Here is a 26,026-nt window from a genome sequence, read left to right on the forward strand (position 1 = left end):
TGGCCTCGATTCTGTATCGTAGCTCAGACATTATGGACATGTCCCTCTTGTGGTACTGTTTGTGTGAAGACCCAACAGCAGTTGCTGGGATTGGAAATTGTAATGTTGATGAACATAAAGTTATTTGAAAGACAGGAAGTTATGTATGCATTAAAAGACGACATTTTATTGCATATTTTACTGTGAACTTGTTAGCCTCTTGGTGGTCATTTTTCGTGTCCATCTGTGAGCAGAAATTGTCATCAGCAGCAATGGCTCATCCCCCTCTTAAGGCAGAGGCTACAAGTGCTTAGCAAAGTGAAGTTAACAGTGCATACATTCATTGAAATCACCTGCACAACACACAAAACAACCTACATTTCAATAAAGAACAAGCTCAAAAGAAGCAACCGAACCATCACTAAAGCATTGCACACCCTCCTCGGCAGTTGTAGTGGTGGTTTTGTGACTGCTTCGCTGAACGTCCATTTTCGCAGGGTTAGGATGGCAAGTCAATTTTTTTCACAGCGAAGCTGCTTGTGGCTAGGATTCCATGCATTTTTTGTTCTGAGTCAACAAAAATGTGGGTCGATCCTTGTAATAGTGCAGAAAGGATCTGAGCGCAATGGCACATACCCTTGTGGACTCTGGGTGGTGGGCTTGGGAACCTGTAATATGCCCTTCAACTACCCTTGTCACATCTGGGACCCAGAGGTCCCAGGCACAAGGATAAGAACATACTATGATCGGACCTTAGCCCAAGAGGCCTACCCACATTGGCCATGTCTACTTTCGCACCGCCCTCTCTTTGTCGGCGTTACAAGTGTTTACGTATCTAGTTTCCTTTATTTCCAGTGCTGTCAAAACGTCAGTGCAGTGCTGTCGAAACATTATGCATGTATACTTTTCTCCGGCTCCTCAGGGCGGTGGTCCCATCATCCACGCGAATGTACACAAAAAACCAGAAAGAGAAGTTGCTGTTCTCCATATTGAATTTCACTTCTCTTCTGTCGTTATAGTGGCGACGCGCGTATAGTCCGGATTCCCAAGGGGCAAAGTGCCTACGAAAAGCAACGTCCCGCATGCGCTTGGCATTTTGTGCACGATCTTCATTGGTGGTGCTTGCCGCCCGCCGGCAATGATTGCATTCTTGTCTCTGTTCCTGCCGTTGCTCTTGATAGGCGCATTGCTCCTCGGGACTCCAGACTATACACAAATATGACTGAAGTAATATAATAACAGAGGTGATACAAGAATATGTGTACATAGTTATCGTTGCGATCGCCACCGATCAAGACAATAAATGGGTTCGTACCTTTGTTCAAAATTCTGTCACCTCTGTGTCGTGTGCTAAACAGCTTACATGAGAATAAGATAGGATGCAGTTGTCTCACAAAAGACATGCTTTTTATTGTTAGATCTTAGTCAACAACAAAAACACTGTGTCATGTTACAAATATAACCCCATCCCCATGCTAAATTCGGAAACAAACTTATTGTAAAGGTAAAAAATGAAGAGCCCTACACATGGCTAAAATGGACATGTATGGCTAGTGAAATTTCTAATATTCTGCTTGACTTAAGTCCTTTGTTTCTATAAAACTGTATTTTTGTTGCATTGCGTCAGAGAGAATTGTGCTCGCTACCTGTACAGAGACGATCTCATTGAGTTCTAGAGGCTGTGTAATATGAAAGTGGCCAAAGCAAAGTTGGGTTTGCACAAAATGTTAGTATACTTTTGAAGCATCTGCTATTCTGAGTGGACTAAATTTTTGAAAGCAGATCTGTGTCAACTCTGTTAACATGAAACAATGATTCATTTTATTTCTCTTTGCATCAGTCATTTGAGAAAGGAGACCACGTGTAGCAAGTTGGATCAGAACTGCTGGCACTATGTCTGTACAAAAGAGGCAGCTTAAGAAGAAGATATAAACTGAACAGCAAAACGAGATGCTGGATGAGATTGAACATGAGTGGGAAAGGGTGGAAATGTTTGTCATCGCAGGCATTCTACATCTTATGTTAATAATAATGCATTCTGGGAAAGCAGAGAAAGAAAGAAAAATATAGCGTGTATGGATGATGGTGCCTTAAAGGTCACATTGATGTGGTAATTCTGTTCTGCATTGTGTTGCAGTCTCTTGAAGCATGCTTTTTACTCTAAATGGGTGGGTGGGTGTGGAAATGGTTTTTCCTTGCTGAGCTTTTGCAGGCATTGGTTGTCTTGGCTTTTCTTGTGTATGCTCTGTCGTCATGTTACTCTTTTTCTTGGTGGCAGAAAGAAAAGAAAGCTTCATGTTTGAATTATGCACTGCTCTGCGTTATGCTTGCCACTTTTGAATGGAGTGAGTGCTTGTCTGTGATGGGGGAGGGGCCGTAGATACTGAAGCAAAAGCTCTGCCGCCTTGTTTTGTGAATGGAATGAGCAGCGGGATTGTGCATATGCTGCCAGCAGGCTTGTGCTTTTTATCTGTGGCAGAGCTCTTGAAACGGTCAAACTGAGGCAGGCCCTGGTACTAGATCACACCAGCTGTGCTGCGATGTTGACATACTGTGGGATTCTCCTCCGTGCTCTTGGGACAAAAGAACGACAACACAGTAGTACGAACAATCACAAGGGCATTTATTGCACCCTTCATAGATCAATGCCAGCTAGCCGAATTGCTATCCACAAAACATGCCGATGGGCGCGCGACAAATCTAGAAGTCCGACTAACCGCGACCGGATAGCGAGCGAATATGTTCGCCCCATGCTGGATCCCAACGCCTGGTCATTCGCGTGTACGGTCACGCGAACGGTGGCGCGTTCGAAGGCAGGCCACGCAAGGCGGTCTCGCAGAAGCATGGATCGGCGCGCGCGCGGGACGTCCGCGGCACTCGCCGGCCCGCCGTCCAAGAGAGACCCTTATCTTTTCCGCACCCCCCAAGTAACCCTGCTGTGAGGCGGCGCTAGCAGCGCAACACTCACGCCATCTCTCGCACTGCGCCTCAACCACTCCGACCGCCGCGGGCGCCAGGCCACGCGGCGACGCCGCACTGCAGAAGACAGGAGCCATGCGGGAAAACAAGATATCAGGTGACACGCGAGAGTTGCGCATCCCCACATCCCCCCAACCTTAGATGACTACATATTCCAGCGAAACATGTCACTTGGTCTAACATAAACGCGTGCTTCGCGAACAAGGTAGTACATGCAACAGTGGTTGCGCCGAAGAAATGTCCACACGCTGTCCATAGCATGCGAGCCGACATTGTTCCTGGGTCCACCGCTGGCGTCCGCCGGTCACAGCAGCAGCTTTGCAGACTCGACGGCATGATTCCAGGCCAGGACTCCAGAAACGACGACGCAGTAGTCGGTACGAGCAAGCGTCGCTCGCGCCGACGCGCCCTGCTGGCAGGAGCCGCCGTAGCTGTCGGTGATCGCCGGCTCTTTTCTCCGCCGCCGAGGGTTGCGAGCTGGGTACAGGTGGCCGCCGAACTCGCCACAGCACCATTGCTCGGTGGCTCGATCGTAGTCCGGGGCAGCAGGTGATGGCAAACCAGGGGTGACTCCAATGACGCTGCGTACACTTAACACACTCGGCAAACACTACAGTAGTGTAAGGGAGAGAAATTCTGCATGCGCATCGCCCACTTGGTACGTTGTTCAACTCTGCTAACGAAAGATCCGGCAGCTACTCAGATGCTAAGTTCACTTGAACGAAGCTCGATTCCTTGATTCGAACGAGTAATTTCAATTCGTGCGAGGCTAACTAGAATGAGGGAAGCAAAGTGCAACACCTCAACGCCACGGTCTACCAGCTTGTGTCCCTCCACGTGTGACAGGCAGCTCCGTAAAGCCTTAGGCCTAAAGCGTCGCTACCCTGACAACAACCGGCATCCAAAAACAACACCCAAAATGAGCGCAAAACAGGCAGCCGCGAGGAGACGTCAGCTCTGTGAGGTGGTCCTACTCCGCTCGGTGCACACAGCATCCGAGTTGACGGCGCCCACCGTCCCAGACGGTGTCGGAGCACCCGGTGCCAGGCCGCAATACCAGTTAGCCCGTAGCGGCACCCGTGGCCCACGGCCACCCGGCTCCCAGAGCCGCGACTTCATCAGAATCAAAGAGATAGAAGAAGCTATTTACCCACCCTGCGCCTCAACCCTGCGCACCGCTGCGGGCGCCAGGCCACGCGGTGATGCTGCACTGCAGAAGACAGGAGCCATGCGGGAAAACAAGATATCAGGGGACGCACGAAAGTCGCGCATCCCCACAATACTTAAAAGAGTGCATTTCTTCAGCATTCTCATTTTGCTGCCAATAATGGCCATCATAATTATGTGCTTGCTTCTGGCACAGTGCAGCCAACTTTATTAGTTGGATTGTCTAGCATTAGAATTGAGGTGAAGTTTTAATGCATGGATACTTTTTGGGATGTGGTTAAGATGTGGATCAAGTTGACCCAAGTCGAATTGAAGTCAGCTGTAGTAATGAAAGCTCATAACCGTGTCCGGCAGAGGAGTCTGTGCATATTGGGCAAGCAAGGATCTCTGGGATTGGTTTCCTTATTTTTTCTTTAATGCATGATGTTAGTGTCTTGTGCATAAAACTTTGAATTGGAACGTACCTCTGTGCTGCAAGTGAATGCAGCTCTTCTCACTGCGGTGGGTGTGGACAGATCAGCTGTCTTGCTGCCTGACAAATCAAGGTTGATGCAAGTGTGCTTCATGGGGCAGTGGTTGCTGCTGCAAGGTGTGCGTGTATGCTAGTGCACTGGCACTTAAATGTGCAGTTTTTGTTTCTACGGAAGGGCTGGAGTACTAAATTTTAAGTAATCTTGGCTACTGTTAGTGGCAAAAAATGCCTAGTTAATATTTGATCAACTTTTCTTGACGATTAGAATTAAAGTTGTGTTGCATGGTGCTTAAGTTGACGTAATATATTGTCAAACAGGTGTCACAGTAACATTGATGTTCAGTTGATAGGAATAGTTCATGCAAGCTGGTGAGGTGGGGCGAGGTGTTCATGAAAGTCGCATTCACATGCAAAGCTCAAATATATGCTGCCGAGTCTTAACCTCGCGAGACCCAGCATCGACCTGTTCGGATATTTGTTCAAATTTTTTATGGAACAACTGGTTGTCTGTAGTGATACCATCTAGCTGAGTTTGGGCCATATAGGGCTCAACTGAGTGGGCTGACTTCGTTGCGAACTGGCATCTTGGAGCGTGAACATGTTTTATGACAGATGCCTATGCGAATGTCCGCATTACAATCTTTGCACGAGTAGCAGATGAGCTAAAGTGTTCTTGAAAGAACTGAGGCAAATGAGAACAGTTTTTATAGATAGTGCAACTCTCTGTCTTTTTTTTTTTACTGCCAAGTAAATGCTAGTGTCCACGACGGTGAACATTGGGACTCAAGTAGTGCCTCTGAATTTCATTTTGGTGTGCGTGCATGAATTTCCATCACTGAACTAGTTGCGCATAGCTGACAGGTTGCTAACTTTACTGACAGAGCGAGACACAGATACCAATAAAGATGACGTTTCAAAGTTACTGCATGAAAAATATAGGCACTCCTAAGTACTATACCCGAACGTCTGAACTCCTACATTTGCCTATAAAAGATGAAATTAAGAACGCTGCACATTTCCGTAAATCTGGCTGCTAAAGAAAGACTTCAGGCTGCTGCATTGCACATTTTATGATCGGTGTCTCGGCATTGAGGTCGACCATGTTTGTTGCCTATAACTTTAATTTTTCTGTACTACTTTAGTGTCCCAGTGTCCATGTGGGTGGACATTAATTTCTGTTGAAACTTAAAGCAAGTCAAGAATAGGGCTTCGTAAATGATCTAAGTCTCTGCAGTGACCTTAAGAGCAATAAATCATGAATATTAATGCAGTGTTTTTCTCTGACCTACGAGGTTAACAGAAGTGGTGGCAATGAGCGAAGCATAAGCTGCTTTGATGGGATAAAGCTGCAAACTATAGAAATCGTAAAAATGCTGAATTAATTCGTACCTTAGACAAGTCGCCTGGAATTAACAAGTTGCATTTTAACACAGGTGTAGAGTGTGTGCCTGTTTCGTGCAGCATTCATAAAAAAATCTCGGATGTAAAAGTGGAGGCTGTTGTAGCCAATACTGTCTGATCTTTGTGTTTTCAATAAGAGGGAAAAGAGAAGATTTTGCACTTTGCTGCTCTTCCTGCAGTGTGGCTACTAACCTTGACCTTAATTTGCACTGAACCAGATTTGCAGTTACTGTGGTCCACTTGCCCAGTCTAAATTGGGACAGTGAACCATGTGCTGCTGTGTTAGTAGTGTACACTTGTACCTTCGTAATGGGAAAGCAGAGAACACACATTAGTATTTTAGCTTGGAAGGCTGTTCACATAGGTGGAGTGTTCTGGCAGAAGGGAGTTAATGCAAGAACCTCTGTGGGCACTGCAACTGCTTGGTAGGTGTGACCTTGGCATAAAATTTAAATTATGGATATCTAATTACAGATGCTTGCAAAACTGAATCATTTTAGCACCAAAGGTTAATACAGTAAGGGCTTGTTAACCATTCAGAAAGGAGGAGCAGATATTGCTGTACTTGAACTGCATTGCCAATGTGCCTGTCGCTTAAGAAAGTGCATTGACAAAGCTCATAAATTTCATAACCTCTGAAAATGCTGCACATTGTTGCTTGAGGAATATTATTGATGAATAGAATGGCTGCCTGCAGGGATGAGAAGGCACCTTCTATCATGCTTCCTTGCGTACAATGTGTTGCATTTTTTAGATGGGCTACCCAAGTTCATTGGATTTTCTTCTCGAGCTTGAAATGTGCTCTAAATTTGGTTGAACAGTTAAGCTTGCTTTCTTTGCTCTGGCAACTTATGGATTCCTAGCACAGTCAGTGGGCACACATCCATTCATGCCATTGTTCTTGGGGGCTAATTCGTGTGGCTTTCCGCAGCACTTTGACATAAGCTGTTGTGTTGAGGCGGGGGCAAGTATGTGCCTTAGTAAGCTTTTGCTATGGCTGAGCGATTTTTGCCCTGAGTTCTCTTTTAACCCTAATTTTGTTTGTGTGTGAGCGGGTCGTAGCTTCATTTTAACATGTGGATCGAAGCGTGCATTTTTTCATTTCTGACACTGGTTTTTCTGTTTGTTTTTTCTTTTCATCTTATGTTTTGCCCCCTCCATTGCGCGATAACCCCAAATAACCATGACACGTAAGTGCACAATTTTGTTTTGTCTAGCTGTGTGTCTGTCCCGTCTCGTCCTTGTCTTGGTGGTCTGGCAGTAGTGCGTGTGTCCTCGTTGGTTGGTTTTGGTGCTCGCGCTGAGCAGGCACATGTGTGTGCAGTAAGATGTCATTGAGACCTCCCCATTTGGCCGTGGTGTGTTATTAGCCAGTGGGCATGAGACAGCTGTCAAAAAGCCTGTGAGGGGTGGCAATCCGCTTGTTTGGTCAGCTTTGAATTCTCGCTGATGTGCGTGAGAGAAAGGCATGCCTCATGCCTGCTCTGTGTTGGTGCACAGCTTATGCAATAAGTACAACATTCAGCCAATGCTTTGCTGTACATACCCTGATACCCTGACATACATACCCTGAGTACATACCATGACAGAAGTTTCATTATAGCTCAGTTTCTTTGCTGCTGTCGCCTTTGCATCATTAAAGAAAGTGGGGCATCAACAATACTTTACGTGAAGCTTGGCTGAACATTTAGATTTGAAAATCATGTGCACCATGGAAGTAGCCAGAAATGTTATTCTTGCATTGTAGCTGTGCAAGTGTAAAGAGATCGTCTAGCTAATGTCTGGTTAGGATGAATCTGTACCTGCTAGCTCGGTGCTGGCACTCCTATTCAGCTGAAAAACTTCAGTAAAGTCATTTAATGGTTCTAATTTCTTCGGGGAGGCTACCTGATATACAGGGGTTCCTGAACCTTGTATCGTGCAAATAAGTGCATTGCCACTTTTCTGATGCCTGCCCATTGCCTAGCTGTGCCTTTGTGAGGAACAAGCTGTGGGGCAAGCACCACATGTTAGACGATACTGCCACTCCCCTGTGCTATTTCATGGAAATAAACCTTGGCTACAGCACACTTCAGCACCTAGGGCTTTGAGATACTGAATGACTGCAACTCAAAAACATAATGATATCATAAAACATTGTATCGGGCCGTTGGTTTCTTCAGCTAAAATCTACAATGAAATGTGGACACAAGAAAGTCGCAGAAACACTGCACTTGTGTCGGTTTTTTATTCCCTTACTTTTGTTCAGGTTTCATTGTGCACTTTTTACCTGAAGTTCTGCAATTGCTTCATGCTAGTGGTGCACATATAGTCTTGACCTTGATCCCACTGCTGTGGCTACAACCTTGTCATCCTGATAACAAGGTCGAAAGCTTGATTCACCGTGTTATTTGCTGCATTCTTACAAAAGTTGAACTTATAGATGCCTGTGTACAAAAATATGTGCGCGTTGAACAGCCCCAGTAGTTTAGATGGGGTTGAAATGCAAAAGTACTTTTGCACCAATCATTGGATGCATGTTAAAGAACTCAAGACAGTCAAAATTAATCCAGTCCTCTAGTATAGTGTGGCTTGTAAACATGTCATGTTTTTGGCACATAAAGTCCTAGAAATAAATTTTTTAACATCCCCATTAGTTGATCTGGAGATCTCCACCATGGTTCCCTTCACAGCTAAAGATGTTAGCATTGCATATTTGAGGCCAACAAATAATAAAGTTCAAGCAGGGGAAACTGCACTGTGATGCAGCGACACTACAGCCAGTACACAAATTGGACTTGTGTTTCTATTTCTATTTTTTTTCTGTGTACACAGACAGTAAAGTCATCAAAATCTTTGTCTTGTAGCCTTGTTCCTGTCTTCGGGGTGCGAATGCTTCAGTGTTACTAGCTGCGAGTTGCTTGCTGTGGTTGCAGGCTCGCAGGGCTTGTTCCTCCAAAGGCGTAGTATGTTTGGTGTTGTAGGAGGCATGGGATCCCTTTGTGTAGAGAGATGCTGCAGCCGTTGTCATGTTCTGATGTATGTCCTTTCTTGGTTATCTGCCCTCTTTCATAGGTGGTGCAGCGAGCGCTCGAAAAGAAGTTATTAGAAATAAAATCCGAGCTATTGGCAAGATGGCCCGCGTCTTCTCTGTGCTGAGGTAAGTTTCATGGGGTAAATCTCAAATTCTGGTAGACCAGCGCTCGGAAGCACACAGAAAAGAGCGACACACTGTGGGGCAAGCTTGAGATATGAGTCAGTGAAACATTGTATTGGACTACTCTGTTCATAATGAAGTAAATATAGTGTAAAAATGACGAGGGCAAGATGCACAGTTCACAGGACGGGCACTAAGCCCAGTGTAGGATGTTTATCCTCGACTCTCAAGTGTAGGGCTGTTTCTCCCCAACCCGAGGGCATCCCCACCTAACAAGGGCTTTGGGATGCCACATGGCAAATTGCTGCCATGAGTGTAGCAGCCAAGATCCCTCTTTGACGGGGTTTTGTTGTGCCTACAAGTTCCGATGAGATTTGTATGGCATGGGTTCCTTCTCACCCCTAAAGAAAGCCGAGTGTTGGGCTGGGGGATGCTTGCACCCATTGTGTGCATTGTTTCTTCTCCTTGTATTTTTTAAGCTATGTATTTACTTCTTTGATAAGAGTGCAGCTTTGTTTTGTCATCGGCACATGCAATACCTAGTTATTGCATGTTCTCGCACATACACTCGCACATTCACGCACACACATTGTGGTTCCAGTTTTGGTGACCACTTGACTGGGTGCGCACAAAAATTAGTCTGCAGAAAACTAATGTAATATTTAACAGTCTCGGAAGAGAACAGCAATTTACAATAGGTAGCGAGGCACTGGAAGTGGTAAGGGATTACATCTACTTAGGGCAGGTAGTGACCGCGGATCCGGATCATGAGACGGAAATAATCAGAAGAATAAGAATGGGCTGGGGTGCATTTGGCAGGCATTCTCAGATCGTGAACAGCAGGTTGCCATTATCCATCAAGAGAAAGGTGTTTAATAGCTGTGTCTTACTCACCTACGGGGCAGAACTTACGAAAAGGGTTCTACAGTGAAACCTCGTTAAACCGTAGTTGGCCGGAGCTCGGAAAAAGTACGCACTAAACGGTAGTACTGTTTAACCGAAATAGCATGAGATCACCCACTTACCTGTCGAAAATGGAACTCGGAGAGAGTGCGATGAAAGGGGAAAAAACATGCAGTATTTATTCACGTCACGCGACAAGTGTTATTTTTGTTTGATGCCGCGGCGGCCTAGCACGACGTCGACAGCGGCCTCAAACTTACTAAAGCTGCGTGCCAGCTTTTCAGCTAGCCCCCTCTTCTCGGCAAACACTCGCACGGCAGATTCCTAGTTGGCATTACATATTCTCCGTGCACACGTGCAGTAGTGCTGCAGAAGTCCCGGGGCGCCTTTTTCATTGCCGGGTGCCGGAGTTAGGAATACTTTTCGTTTGGAATAGTTACGTTATCGCGCCCCTGTTCTCGTCGCGACGATTGCATTCATGAGGCTGACGTAACGTGCAGCTTCTGCCACTGTCGGGCCTGAATCGCCCGTGCTGTCGCTTTCCGTGTTGTCCTTATCACTGTCGCTAGTCGACACTTCGGCAACGGCAGAGGCAACGATGGCAAAAAGTCGAACCTCATAGCCGACATCTCTTCGAGGTTGCAGCAGCGCTGCCGAGCAACTTCTTCACATTCCAAATGCCACACACTGTAGTCAACAGCAGATTCATGTCACGGACCAGCGCTGACTTCTTCGTGTCACGTTCGATAGCACGGACAATGTCTAACTTTTCTTCTATGCTGAGCACCCGGCGTCTTTTTTATCCGAGCTTCGGCATGACGCGAGTCCTTGCTTGCATGACGCCACAACGCTCTCTGACACTGCGTCGAAATGATGTTGATGTTGATGTGGCTTCACGTGCAAACGCACAGGGCGCTTGGAGGCCGTTGTACCGATCTCTGAGGCTTGTTGTTCTGCCGGGCCGCCCGATAGAGACGATATAACGCCATGTATGCGCGACAAAAAGTGGAAACGCTAAGTTTTAACCGATGCGTATGCAATAAGCTGGTACGGTTTATGCGGATACAAAATACATTATGATCAATGGTCGCAGAGTCGGGGAATTGACATTACTACTTTTAAACCGAAACTACTGTTTAAGCGGGTACGGTTTAACGAGGTTTTACTGTACTTCAATTGAGGACGACGCAGCGAGCTATGGAAAGAAGAATGATGGGTGTAACGTTAAGGGATAAGAAAAGAGCAGATTGGGTGAGGGAACAAACGCGAGTTAATGACATCTTAGTTGAAATCAAGAAAAAGAAATTGGGCATGGGCAGGACATGTAATGAGGAGGGAAGATAACCAAAGGTCATTAAGGGTTATGGACTGGATTCCAAGGCAAGGGAAGTGTAGCTGGGGGTGGCAGAAAGTTAGGTGGGCGGATGAGATTAAGAAGTTTGCAGGGACAACATGGCCCCAATTAGTACATGACCGGGGTAGTTGAAGTATAGGAGAGACCTTTGCCCTGCAGTGGGCGTAACCAGGCTGATGATGATGATGACGACTAGGTGCCTGGGCTATTGTAAAGCACCGTAGCCATGAAACCCAAACAAGGCAAAAGGGTTCTTTGGGAAACGGAGACTTGAGTTGGTTGACAGTTGGTGAATAAGGAAAGGCTTGGTCCCGAGCTGTAGTTTCGATCAGTGGACTCGTCTTTGTTGAGTGCCCTGACGAAGGCAAGTCCTTCTGTAGAAATGTTGGCTCCTGGTTAGGGCTTCCCTTATTCACCACTTTGGTTTATAGCTGGGAAAGTAAGTCATGTTGTTAGGCCAGTCAGCTCAGATTCAGCAAAATTTTAAACTGTGCGAGAAAGACGAGACAAGAACAGAAACATAGATGCATACACAAAGCACAAACTTCCAACTGGCTTTATTTTGTCATGGCAGAGAATTTACAAGGTTCAACAAAATAGAATAACAAGGAACAATCACGATTAAGTTGTGCACAAGGCAGTGGAAAAATAGCAAGGCCATGCATGCATTTAAAAACACGGGAGAGTCTAAAGATACTAAGTTCTTTTCAAAGGCAAGATCAAAGAGAAAGAAGTCATTGAGGCATTCCACATCGCTAAAAGGGGTGACAAGTGCGCCAGCTCTCCTTCTTTATCAAGGAAAGAAATAGAATTCTTAGATGTGCACATTGGGACTTTCCCAAGCTCTTAATGCACACGTGGCCTTGCTATTTTTCGTCGCTGCCTCGTGCACAATTACATTGCGATTGTTGCTTGTTTTTCTATTTTCTTGAACCTTATAAATTCCCTGCCTTCATGAAATAAAGCCAGTTGGAAGTCTGGGCTTTGCGTGTGTCTCTGTTTCTGTTGATGTCATGTCTTCCTCGCATAGTTAAAAATTTTGTTGGGAAAATAACTCGTGTGCAACGGTGTCACATCTGGTATTCTTTGTGTTGAAAGCAATCTTCTAGTGCTAGCCATAAATGCAAATGTAGACCAGCTTTGAGAGGCGAAGCCCTGTGAAATGAGTTTCTTCAAATGTGAAATAATTGCAGTTACTTCGGGCAGTGCCAGTGAAAATGGAAGTGCTACGGCAAAGAACACCTTTCTGGAGCATGGTTTGTGATGGAACATAGTACACTTAACCCTTTGTGTAACGAAGTGGGTAAAACCAGCAATTTGCTTCGTTATATCGAATTTTTTAAAATTAAAATTCAATCTTTTGTGCAATTATATAGTCGCCAATCGATTTTTCTTCCATGGAAAGGAGCTGCAGAATATTATTTATTATTTGGCAATCGAAAAAAGCAAATTTGTATGTGAAAACAATTCATTTTGATGAATCTGGGAGTCGGCAACAAATGATACGGTTTCATACCTACCACATTGACGATATCTTCACATTGGCTGTACGAATTAAGCAAAGCCAGCCAAGCTTTCACAAGCACTCCGTCCCACAGCAGATAGCGACGCTATCAAGAAAAGTGTGGTCAGGGGGGAGCGCATGCCTTGTCTGCATCACACTCCCAGTCATTGAAACTTGAGATTACGCAACCTCCAATACTAAACCTGCAGCAAGACAGCTTACATTATGCCACGCTGTCTGTGCATGCATTGCTGCGACATGCACGTCGGCTGCATGAACACATGAACATGAACACATCACACTTGATGACCGCAGACGCTCGCTGTGAAAACACTGGCGCGAGGTATCGCTGCAACAGCAGCGAATGAAGTGACTTTTGCGCTGCCTATCACTTCATCACAAACTGAGCGACAAGCACACAGTGCACGCTAAGCTACAAGCCATCGGCCCACCTAGACTGTGCCCCTAATGCAGCTTGCATTCAAGATAAAGCTCGCACTACCAAAGTACAACACCCCCCTCCCTCTGCTCCCAGGTGCCATGCACATGACGGGAGAGGGTGCGTTTTTCCCCTTCCCCTTTTCTCCTTTGTGCACGTGAGATTGAGCTGCCATCCTCGGCTCACTGTCGCACGCTTTCACTTGCACATGCAACATACGGCGTGCGAGGATGATTTTATCACGAGATGAACCTGGTACAGTCGAATCTCGTTAATTCAAACACTCTTAATTCGAACTTCCGGTTTATCCAAACTGACGTGATCCCATCAAAGTTATGTGTATACGATGGGCGAAAACGCCCGGTAATCCAAATGCGCAAGCATTTGCTACGGTCAATTCGAACATGCAGTGCAGTCCACTTATTATGATACGAAGAACGAAAAATCTGATTGTTACAACCGATCATCGCTATACCTGGACTGCCATAAAGCCATAAAGAAAAAAAAAAAGAAAAAGCTGCAGAACGTACCTTCGTAGCTTCGAAACCAGATTTGCCACTTACGATAAAGACTTGACGTTATATAGTGACGGCTGTGAAAAATATAAACGTTTCTACCTCTAAAGAGTGTATCAAGCGTTAGGCACACTGAAATAGTGTGAAATCTGCACTTGCTTTCGCAGAAGTTTCAGAGATTCACAACTGCGGTGTGCATTGTGTTCAGTGGATGCACGGACACTGGCAGCTATAATTGTGCATGAAATCAATGAGCAACTCTATCGACGACAGTGTACTTTGCTTGAACATTGAGGTCGGTATCAAGGACGGGCCAATGTCACTCTCGTCGGAGAATCTTCGCAGAACGAGGCAGCGCCATCTGCACTCAGAAACTCCTCCATCGAAGCACGATCCATTTTATCGCCGCCAGCATGTTAAAGAACCCCAGGTGGTCAAAATTTCCAGAGTCCTCCACTACGGCGTGCCTCATAATTACAAAGTGATATTGGCATGTAAAACCCCATAATTATAATTTAATTTTATTATATTTTTTTGTGTTGGTTTCACACATGAGGGTCTCGCCCTGGCGCACAAAGCGCGCCGTTTCCGTTGATCAGCATGGTCACTGGTTCTAGCCTTCATGATTGTGGCGCTCGCGGTTTTCAGCAAAGTCACTGGTTGTAGCCTTCATGATCATGGCAAACACGATTTTCAGAATCGTCGATATCGTCGACTGTGCGAGCTGGTACTTTGAGTCTTCCAAAATTTGCAGCTTCCTCTCAAGCAACATGGCTTTGCACTTTGTCAGGGCACCTACCACTGCTTCCGCGGCGCATTTCCACACTCGATGAGGAAGAGAGGGTTGTTGTAGAAAGAGTGCAGGTGCAGTTCACTTCTCGCTTTTTTCCCCCTCTCTGGATGCTCGCCGGCGACGCGGACATGAAGCAGCTGGCACCAACATGCGGACCCACCAGACCGATCTATTCGTACTTGTGTCTGGTTTAGCTGGACCACTTGTTTTGCACTATCGTCTTCTCGTATAAACTCTCGCCTGTGCTTGTTTTGGTGCGCTTGGTTTGGTCTCGTTCACACTTGTTTTCTCTTTACAATGATGAAGCTAAACCGAGATGTCCCAATGGAAAGGTTGTTGGTGACAGTGCGCCATATCCGATTCTATACAACAAGACAGACCCTCAATACAAGGATGCAAAGGCGACACACTGTACCTCATTCTCGTTGTCATTGAATGCGGTAACGCCGCAAGAGAAGGGAGCACACCAAAATGGTTATGATTAGCTGCAACGACTTCGTCATCTTGAGAAGACATGAATCTCATTAAGAATGCAGGATGAGGAACGTAAACACAGCACTGATCTGTCTGCAGATGAAGGAAAAAGCATGCGAGCACGCAGAGGGAAGCAGCAACGGAGGCTCAGTCGGCCTCAGCAACTCCGCTGCTTCGGTGGCAGTCTTAGGTGGCAGTAAAACCTAGCGCCATCCATCAAGTTGGTGCAAAAACAAATCTGCTTCCCTCCCGACCTTCCTTGCAACTGTACTCCCGTTGCCCTCCCTCTCGGCTCCCTCATAACTCCCTCACCTTCAACGTCCTCCACACTGGCGCCAGCTTAGCATGCTCCCTGGAGTTTCATGTTCTGTTGTTATCGGGGGGAAGCGAGCGTTAGCAGTGGTGGCGTTAGAAATGCAGTGGTGGCAATGAGCTGTACGGATGATCCACTCGGCCACCCGAATAGTTGAGCCTAACAGCTATGCTATTCATTTTGACCATGATTTTAGATTTTATAAAGAAAGGGAATTTGTTTAAATGGTGTTAGTTCTGAAGTGGCACAGTTGCATTCATCTCTAGCTATTTAAGAAGTCAACTGCTACTTCAATACTGCTCTGAAATTTATTTGTAGGTAAATTTTTCAAATTCTCAGTTTGGAGGCTGGCTTGTGGTGGAAAGTGCCATAATGTCTGTACATGAAGCAGTGAAATATTGAAGCATGACATCTGCACATAAAAATGTGGTTGACTTTGTTTGGCATTGCTGCTTAGTTATCAGTTTACCAATTAAGTAAGTAGTAGACAATTTCTGTACGGTGAACATTCACAAATCAGTGGCTTCTTTGATGTTTTGATTTTGAGGGTGCCTGCATTGTCAAAATTGCTTAATGCCAAAATAGGTTTTGGTCTTTGTAAACTGAACAGGTCTTCAGCCATTGTCCAATTTATGCTCCTACTTGTCGCTGGGTTAGTTGGCCCATGTGTTATTGCAGTACAATAAGGAGAGAAACTATGCGAAGTAAAAAATGACAGGAAAGAGTGCCACCTGCATTCAAGTTTATTCAGAGCAGACAGTTCACCTTTTTAAGTTTGGCTTTTGTGTTTGTGACAAATGCAGCTTGTGTAGGTTTCTTTTAACGCTCGTCAGGATGACATTAGTTAGCAGGTCACACTTTAGCTTTTGGTTGATGTGCCAGGTCATGCTCAGTCTGCCACCGGGTCTGTTAGGTCGCACTGTACAAATACTCTATGAAACTGCTTAGTATACATGGTCACAAGCTAAATGAATGATTGGCAGCTTGTCTTGCAGTACCACATAGTTACCAGTTCGGTTCTCTTGTTACATACATAATTTGAGCAGCTTTCTTACGGGGCTCTGAACCACCCCTTGGGCTTGGTGAAATAACATAGTCCGTGGGTAGCATACGGTGCTGTGAACATCTCGGCCAAGTTTTGCTTTCCTGCGCGGTGCGTGGAGCTCGCAAGCAGAGCGCGAAGTCACCTTTCTCTCGCACGCTCTTTTTTTCTGCAGAAGCTTGCTCCTCCATCTCTTCTGGATGCTTTATTTCATAATAAAGCTGATTCCCATACACGGCTGTTATTGGTAGCTGTGGTCTGCTATGTAGGGTAGATACCGCGGCCACTGCAGGGTGCCTCCACGAGTCTACTGTCCGAGTGCACTGTGGCTCGCTGAGGACAAGCGCATTTGGCTTACGTTTAATGTGTTGTAGGCACCAAAATCTGAAGTAGTGGCGTCCATCCACATTAACATGCAAAATGAAAGTTGAACTGTGCACCACGGTGACATTTAGAAGGTGGAGTGTTACCGGCATGCCCGGCTCCGCTGTAGCCTTCACAGTGCAAGGCATTGAAGGAGGAGCAGAAGCATCACTAAGGCGGTGTTTGATTACCAATAACTCTGCTTCTGCTGAAAGCATTGAAGTAGTTTTTGTGGCAGAGTATTTATGAAATAGCCTATTTTAACTTCATATGCATTTCTCCTCTTTGATAAAAAGTGGTTCAGGACCCCTTCAACGCTTTCAAAGAAAGGTTACTAAAGTCTGTGCTCATATGACAAGACCCAGACAGGCATGGGCTGATGCACTTATAGAAAATAGTCTTAACAAGTAAGGCACGTCAACAAAAAGACGTCCTGTGCTTGTACCAGCTGCTGTTTCACAAGAATGAACCATTGTGCAGTGAAAGGAATAATAACGCGCATGCCTTCTCATCTTTCAGTACACAAACATACCATGTGACCTGAGCGTTACACTGAAACAAAGCTCAGTTTCAACCAAAGGTTCCAGTGATGTTTTTACTGTTTTATTGCCTCCTTCAGTGTGGGGAGGGGTGGCACAACAGTTGCACATGACTCGCTTTCCGTGCTTCTGTTGTGTCCTCGACTTGCTGTGCATGCACACTCGATAACAATGTTTTTAGCTACTTAGTTTGCTTGTTTATTTCATACTGTGGACTCGAGGGATTGCAAGGTTGGGCAAGGTGGGGAATGCAAAAGAATATAACACAGCAGACGGTATGGGAGGGAACAGCAAATTTTTATTTGAGAATTTTTAGTGGCATGTAACGAGGAAGCTTCATCTCGGGGGCTCCTATCTAAATGCATGGGAGAGAAGTGGTTTTCTCGGCAACCACTGCACCAAATTTGAGGTTTGTTGCATTTAAAAGCAAAAGTTGAAATCTAGTGACTGTTGGTAGCAAATTTTCTATTTAGGCAATTCATTTTTTAAAATAAAAATTGTTGAAAATTGCAAATTTTCAGAAATCAAAACTGTCGAGTTTACAGCTCTTACCAATGAAAACTGATATCGCAGTTCTGCAAAGTGCATCTATAGTAGTACATTGAAGCAGAAAAAAATTTATGTATTATACAAGCCTCTCAAATACAGTGAAACCCCATTTATACGGTTTTCACCGGACCAAGGAAAGAAAACGTAACAGCCGGGAAAACTCAACAGTGAGGAAAGCTCCGAAAATGAATGAAAAAAGTGCAGCTTCAACTATAGACAATTTATTTCCACAGAGTGTGCTTAGGACTTAAGAAAGTCTAGAATCGTGGCTTGCTGTTTCTTTTGCTCGCTAGAAATCGCCACATGTTTCTCAATAGCCTGGAAGGCCGCATTGCTGTCAGCGTCGCTGTGAGGTGCGACGTACCTGCGGAGGAGGTCCAGAGCCGCGATCACTTCTCCAAAGCTAGGATTTGGCAACTCCCCGGCATCATGCGGCTCGTGCTCCTTGTCGTCACTGCGCCACGGCAATGGCAACAGACGAAGGAATATCCGCGGGAAATTTTGCCCTCTTTGGCGTAATCATGCTAACGTGGTAACGATTGTTTAGTATTGCTGCGCGGCGCGCGCGTCCGAGCAGCCCGGTTGCGCGCAGCGCGGCATGGTTTCGCGAGAAATGTAAACAAGAGAGCTGGGGAAGGGGGGAGGGGGCGATAGACGGAGCAACGCCAACTTCCTGCTTCCCTTTAGCTATAGCTTCACAAAGAGTGACGTCAGGGCCTCTCCTGAGTTTCCTTCCTCCGTGAGTTGACCCGTCCAACAAACCATGCGGTGACCGTAATCACAGTGATGGTAGTGAGAGCATTTTTCACGAATGGCCACCTAGCGGCGGCCTCTCGAACCGGCGTGAGACTTCTTGCAGCCAGTTCCATAGCCAAGCCCGGTCAAAACTTGTCAAAAGCCAAAATGGCGGTTGGAGCGCGTTTCCTACTTTAGCCCAGGCGGGTTCGGGTGGCGACGCATCATGCTGGAACGTTTTCACAGCTACTACATAACAGCGGGGTTCCTTATACATTGGATTCTATGGAAGCTATGCCGGGACCGGATGAAAACGACGTAGCAGCCGGGAAAATGCAGCAGTGAGGAACGTAACAGCGGGGTTCTACTGTATACCAATAATATGTGAGCAGGACTTTGGCATAACCCTTGTAAACAATGTAACAGATTCATGCAAGATATTAATTGATGTATTAAATTTGTCTACTTTGAATTCTCTAACGGATGCAGTTTGCAGAACTGCAATATCTGTTCTCTATGAATTTGTAAACTTTATGCTTCTATTTCATTAAAACTAATTTTGAATATTCCTGTTAAAAAAATTGAGGCCTTAGAGGGACACTAAAGTCAATATAGTGAAGCTAAAGGGATAAATTGGTGCTCGAGAATGTCTAAGGCATCAATATTATTGTAAACAAAGCCTTAATAATTGAGAAATTGAGGTAAATGCAGGGCATGATTAGACTCCCCAGGGACATTCAAGTACTTACCTGATGATAAAAGCACTCCTCTATCAAAGTCTGTCACTAGTACTCAACCACTCGTTGCAAAAAACACCCTTATATTATAAGACGAAATAAAATGCTAGTTCAGTTCTATATCATTTTTAGAAAAATCTAATTGAAATTACCCTTGACAACGGCACGTGCTGTCAAAAGGTTTCGTTTTCGCCCGAATCTGCACCGCCCACACTTTTGCGTTGCAATATTTTTGTTAACGCATAGTGCTGTGCTAGTTTTGATGGCTCGCAAAGCTCGCACAAACTGCAAGTAGCAGAGAATTCTATTTTCATGTGATGTCACGGGATGCACGAGCAGTCTACGCCACTTGACCAGCTGCAGTGGCGAATTACTCGGTACCACCATCTGCCAGGTGCTGTTATATTACCCACTGATGGCAGCAGAGGGTGGTGATGGCGTATGCAAAGTCGCCACTCTCCCGGTTGGTGGCGGGAGATATTAATTTCGAAAAAGGCATTCGGACCCTTCAGATGCAATTTTCTTGTAGACTGTCTTTTTCTTAGCACGAAACAAGTGTTGCCAGGTTTCTGGAATGGTATTTAAACAGTCCACATCGACTTAGCATTTGCCATTAGTGTCCCTTTAAATCGAAGTTTCGCTTCCAACAGTCACTAGAATATAATTTTAACCCTCACGTGCAAGAAGCTTCATTAAAATCAACCCAGTGGTTATTTCGGAAAAGTGTTTCTGTGTTTTAGATGTACCGTATTTACTCGAATCTAATGCGCACTTTTTTTCTGATAAAACGGGTCCAAAAATTGCATGCGCGTTAGAATCAAGTACGACCATAAATCCGCATTACCATATCACCATCGGCATTCGAAAAATGGCCGCCTCGTACGTGCTTCTAGCCTAGCTGCCGTAGCTTCCTCCATGTACATACCTTCATGTTGTACGTGTAACCAGGCGCTGGTGTAAACTAGTCTACCACCAGTCTTCCCGTTTTGTGTGTTTATTCAATCGGCATAAAATCACCTACTGGGAAGGCACGCCGAGTCCACCATGATGCCGCATTTAAAAGGAAAGTTACCATGTGCGCGTAGACTGATGGAAATTGAGCCGCATCATGGGCGTTCCGAGTTCCCGAAACTTATGTGTGTACCTGTACAACCATATACAACCAACTCACCCAAAACCTAACGCTTTTGAACTTGCGTGTGGGACTGGTGCAAAGAGAAGAATATTTTCGCCTGCAAGCAACAAGGAAGGGTTTCAGTGGACCAAAGCAGGGCCGCTTCACCGAAATAGAAGAGCTGCTCGCAGAATACGTGCAAGAGCAGTGAGTGGCACAGCAGCCTGTGATGACTGATCTGCTCAAAGTACGGGCGATGCAGTTAGCCCTACAGAAAGGGCTAATGCGGAGTGACTTCAAAGCGAGCAGGTGCTGGCTATCAAATTTTATGAAAAGAAAAGGCTTTTCTCTTAGAAGGCGAACAGGGATATGCCAAAAATTGCACCAAGAATATCAAGAAAAATTGCACAGTTTTCAGTGTTACGTTTTGAAGTTGCGCCATAGAAACGGCTACCACATCGGACAGTTTGGAAATGGCGATCAGACACCGCTCTACTTTGACATGCCTGCCACCACAACCGTTGAAAAGCAAGGGGCGAAGCAAGTGCGTGTTTTGTCTTCCGGCCACGAAAAAAATTAGTCACCGCAATGCTTTGTTGCACTGCAGATGGGCAGCCCCCGTATCTTATCCTCAGATGGAAGACACTCCCAAAAGGAATTGTGTTTCCGAGTGGCACGATTGTGCGCGCAAATGGAAAAGGTTGGACAACCATGGACTTTGTCGCTGACTGGATTGGTAACGTCTGGCGGAAGAGACTTGACGGAAGTTTGGGTCTGCATGGGATGCTAGTGCTTGACGCGTTCATGTGCCACCTTGACCAGCGCATCAAGGACAAGCTGGCTGCATGCAACACCGACCTTGTTGTGATACCCGTCGGCATGACATCACAGCTCCAGCCACTCAATGTTTGTTTGAACAAGGCAGTGAAAGATAGAATTTGGGCGCTCTACTCCGAATGACTTGTCAGTGGCTGCCACGAATTGACGCTTGCCAAAAAAATGAAGCATGCCTAGCTGCAGGACTTCCCGTCTGCCGTGGTTAACAAGGCCTTTAAAAAGTGAGGGATTTTGAATGCCATGGACAGCACCAAGGATGAAATGCTTTGGTCTGTTGATTGCGATAAGGAGTTGTGTGATAGTGACGAGTCATATCTGTTGCCCCACGCGACTCGTACTGGCACAGTGAAGATCTTGGTGGCAAGGTACGCTGCTTCCATTTGTGGTTTTATTCATCGCAACTTTAGTCTATTGGGAATAAATCTGTTTTTTTCCAAATGAGAGAAAATAGTACTTCTATATGAAAGCACGAGGGGCACAGTATTGTACTCTTATTTTTATTTTTTGGTCACGGAAAACTGGTGTGCGTTACAATAGAGGGAGTGTTAGAATCAAGTCAATACAGTATTTGAATAGGTGGTATCGGAGCTGGGCCCTAGCTGAAGCTTGCTCTTAACCCAAGCGGGAGATGCAAACGCTTTGCAATTGGCTTACATGCTGAATGTTTCATTTTGTGAGGTACTTCTTTGTTCATCGATGATGTTCGATGACTGTAGCCTCTTGAACACATTTAGGTGTTCCCATTTCAATCCTCTTATAATGATATCAAGAACGGAAAATCTGATCCGTAAAAACTGACGGCCGTAAACTGCCGTTAAGAAAAAGCTACTGAACATACCTTTGTAGCTCCAAAACCAAATTTGCCACTTCCGCTGAAAAATAGACGTATAAAGTAACCTGTAAAAAAAAGGAAGCTTATTTATACCTCTAAAAAGCGTATGTAAGCATTACGTGTGCTGAAATAGTCTGAAATCTGCACTTGCTTTCGCGAGAGTTTTCGGTTCACAACTGCGGTGTCCAGCTGCTGTGCGAGCACTAGTGGTAATAATTAAATGTGAATGAAATCACTGAGCGACTCGCTCAACGACAGTGCACTTCGCGTGAACATCGGGATCGGTGTCAAAGACGGGTCATTGTCAGTCTCGTCGCCCCCGTCACACAACGCCGCTGTCTGTCACGACAATCACCCCGATCTCTCTGCATAACGAGACGTCACTACAGTAAAACCTCGTTAAACCGTACCCGCTTAAACAGTAGTTTCGTTTTAAAAGTAGTCAAGTCAAATCCCCGTCTCAGCGGCCATTCAACATTATGTGTTTTGTATCCGCATAAACCGTACCAGCTTATTGCATACGCATCGGTTAAAATGTAGCGTTTCAACTTTTCGTCGCGCAAACGCAGCGGTGTGTGATCTCCATTGGGCGGCCCGGCAGAACAACAAGCCTCAGAGATTGGAACAACAGCCTCCAAGTGCCCTGTGCGTTTGCGCGTGAAGCCACATCAACATGATTTCGACGCCGTGCCAGAGAGCGTTATGGCGTCGTGCAAGCGAGGACTCGCGTCGTTCCGAAGCTCGGATAAAAAAAGACGCCGAGTGCTCAGCAAAGAAGAAAAATTAGACATCGTCCGTGCTATCAACTGTGACAGGAAGAAGTCGGTGCTGGCACGCAACAGGGATCTGCTGTTGGCATTTGGAATGCGAAGTTGCTCGGCAGCGCTGCTGCGACCGCGAAGACATGTCGGCAACGAGGTTCGACTTTTCGCCCTCGTTGCCTGTGTTGTTGCCGAAGTGTCGACTAGCGACAATGATGAGGATGACACGGAAAGCGACAGCACGGGTGATTCAGGCCCGACAGTGGCATGAGCTGCGCGTTACATCAGCCTCATTAATGCAATCATCGCGACGAGAACAGGGGCTCGATAACGTAACTCTATTCCAAACGAAAAGTGTTCCAAACTCCGGCACCCGGCAATGAAAAAGGCGCCCCTGGGACTTCTGCAGCACTACTGCGCACGTGCACGGAGAATATGTAACGCCAACAAGGAATCCGCCATGCGAGTGTTTGCCGTGAAGAGGGGGCTAGCTGAAAAGCTGGCACGCAGCTTTAGTAAGTTTGAGGCCGCTGTCGTCGTCGTGCTAGGCCGCCGCGGCATCAAACGAAAATAACACTTTTGTCGCGCGAAGTGAATAAATACTGCATGTTTTTTTCCCCTTTCATCGCACTCTCTCTGAGTTGCGTTTTCGACAGGTAAGTGGGCGATCTCATGCTATTCGGTTAAACAGTACTACCGTTTAGTACGTACTTTTTCCGAGCTCCAGCCAACTACGGTTTAACGAGGTTTCACTGTATCTGCATTCACAAACTCCTCCACCTAAGCACCACCTGTTTTGTCGTTAGTAGCAGCATGCTTGCAGTGCTCGGTAATGTCACTGGCATGGCCCTTGGTTGTGGCAGTCATGATCGCGGCGCTCCTGTGTGAGGTCACACTTTAGGCCTTGAAAAATTTGCAGTTTTGTCTCAAGCGATACACCATTACGCTTTGTCGGCGGTGCCTTCTATCAACAGGGCTGTGCGCAGCTTATTTTGCAGCGCATTTCTGCGCTCGCTGAGAAGGGGACAAAGCGCCATTTCGCTTCACACTGTTTTTTTTTTTTTTTTTCTCTCATGCGCAGCTTGATCGTGCGTGATGTGGACACGAGGCGGCTGGCGCCATCTTGTGGCATGTGGGTGGGGCGCGCTGCGCAGTTAATGGTGGCAGATACAAATGCGCGTAGGCAAACGTATCGCCCCATCTCGGCATTGTTCGTTTAAGGAGAACATAGGAATACAAATTTCACTATTATTCTGCATGGAAAATGGTGTCCAGAAGGCAAAATTTTGAAAAATGTTTGTTATATCCGATATGGTGGTAAATACCGTATCATTATATATGGCTTTTTTTCTCGTAGCCCTAATGTATAAGTTGACACTCTTAAGCCGGCTCATCGTTATAGCCAATATATCGTTATATGTGGTATCTCTGTAACCCCCTTCAGTACCTTTCTTGAAATGCTTGCGGCCAATAAATAACTTCTGCCCGTATATTGAGCGGGTGATTGAATCCTTTTTATGAAGAAATGTAGCATGGCTGACTTTACAGTATTCAAATATTTAGTTACTCTACAATTATTATGACTCATCATAAAATGCACAGATTCCTTCTGCCACTTCGATTTGCTTTGACTGGAGTCTCAAGCACCCTGGCATAAAATTACCTAAGCTTTGCACATGTACCGACAGTCGATCATAATTTGTGACAGAAGAGGAAAAGTAGACTGCACTGTATACAGATAAAGGTAAAATGTTGCCTGCTTTTACAGGAAAACCGTTATAAGTATTCTAGCACTCATAGCAGCCTAAATTGCATAGAAACCTGGAGACTGATCTGTCATGTAGGCTAATCTGTCGTGACACTGATGAGGCATTTACCAAAGAGTGGATGACTGTGGGCTTCAGGGAACTGACTTGCCCAGTTTATTTCTTATCTATGTGTGCGTGTATGCCCTTCAACACCATTAAGCTTTTGGTGAATGCCTTTATAGGGAAGTGCTTGAGACCTGAAATCATTCATGACGCAGGTAACTTCATTGTAAAGGTAGCAAACCACACAGCTCACAATGGAACCAGGACAGAATTATTCCTTCGTTGTATAGGTCATTTCGTTGTAGAGGTGCTCAACCGTGCAAGTTTTGTTGCTAAAGCACTTGAATTAGCACTCGGGAAAACTTGCTGGCTGCTCACTGGTCACATCACTTGCACCAGCAAACTATCATGAATTTGTAAACTTTGTCCAGGATTGAGAAATATGGTTGAATTTGTGGCATAAGTATTCAGTCTTTTTTATCCTATTTCTGATGCAGGGAAGAAAGCGAAAGCGTTCTTCAGCTTAAAGGACTCACACCCACTGGGACTCTGCCGTTGGGAGCACTCTCTGGCGGCAAAACCTCTCTGCGCAATGGTGAGCACCACTGTGCCGTGCACCTGATTTGCATGAACAGCATGTGCTATGATACCTTCGCATGTTTACCACCGATGAATGCCAAATTCACAGTGTTCACTTGCAGGCTAAAGATATTTGCAGTGCATTCATATATGTGATTGACTTCTGTGTGTAGTTTAAGATGTCGGTTTGAGCATGCTCAGTGCCTGGGTTTCAGCTTTGACAAGATGTCAGTGTCATCCAATGCAAGTGGCTTTGCTTGCCATCAACTTTGGCATCCTTGTCATTTCGTTTTCTAAAATGAGTGCAGTTGTTTCTTCATGCTTGCCATTGGCCTTTAAATGAATCGTACCACCATCGGATCTGCCCCTCTGGCAGTGCTGGTACAGTAGACTTCTGATAATTTGGCTCTGGTTAATTCAATTTTCGGTTTATTCGGTCCTGGCTGGCGTCCATGCATTTCTGTGGGCTCAAACTTTTGTTATTTCGATCATAAAATTGGCCCTTGCTGGTTAATTCAAACTTGACCAGTTGGCATGCACACGCCTGACCCCTATGGTGACCTAAATAGCGACCCCTTTAGTGGCAGAGACTGTCTCGGTGCAGCTTGGGGAACAGTGAAGGCATTGAATACACACAAAATTCTGTCAAATGCCTATTTTCCGCTTTCCCTAGGAAGATTCTCAAGCAATAACTGTTG

The 26,026-nt window shown here is 45.7% G+C and overlaps 1 protein-coding gene across 6 annotated transcripts in view; it reads left to right on the plus strand.

The window, feature by feature from the left end:
* Positions 1-26,026, plus strand: part of LOC142566591 (serine/threonine-protein phosphatase 2B catalytic subunit 2-like) — a 145,981-nt gene that overhangs the window by 110,859 nt on the left and 9,096 nt on the right. For 3 of the 6 annotated variants that reach the window (XM_075677429.1, XM_075677431.1, XM_075677433.1), the window contains 2 exons: positions 9,053-9,137; positions 25,247-25,344. In XM_075677429.1, coding sequence (XP_075533544.1) covers positions 9,053-9,137; positions 25,247-25,344 — 183 coding nt within the window. The remainder of the gene's footprint in view (positions 1-9,052; positions 9,138-25,246; positions 25,345-26,026) is intronic. The other 3 variants (XM_075677430.1, XM_075677432.1, XM_075677434.1) reach the window with 1 other exon arrangement.

This window comes from Dermacentor variabilis, unplaced genomic scaffold (genome assembly GCF_050947875.1).
Source record: "Dermacentor variabilis isolate Ectoservices unplaced genomic scaffold, ASM5094787v1 scaffold_13, whole genome shotgun sequence".
Lineage (NCBI taxonomy): Eukaryota > Metazoa > Arthropoda > Arachnida > Ixodida > Ixodidae > Dermacentor > Dermacentor variabilis.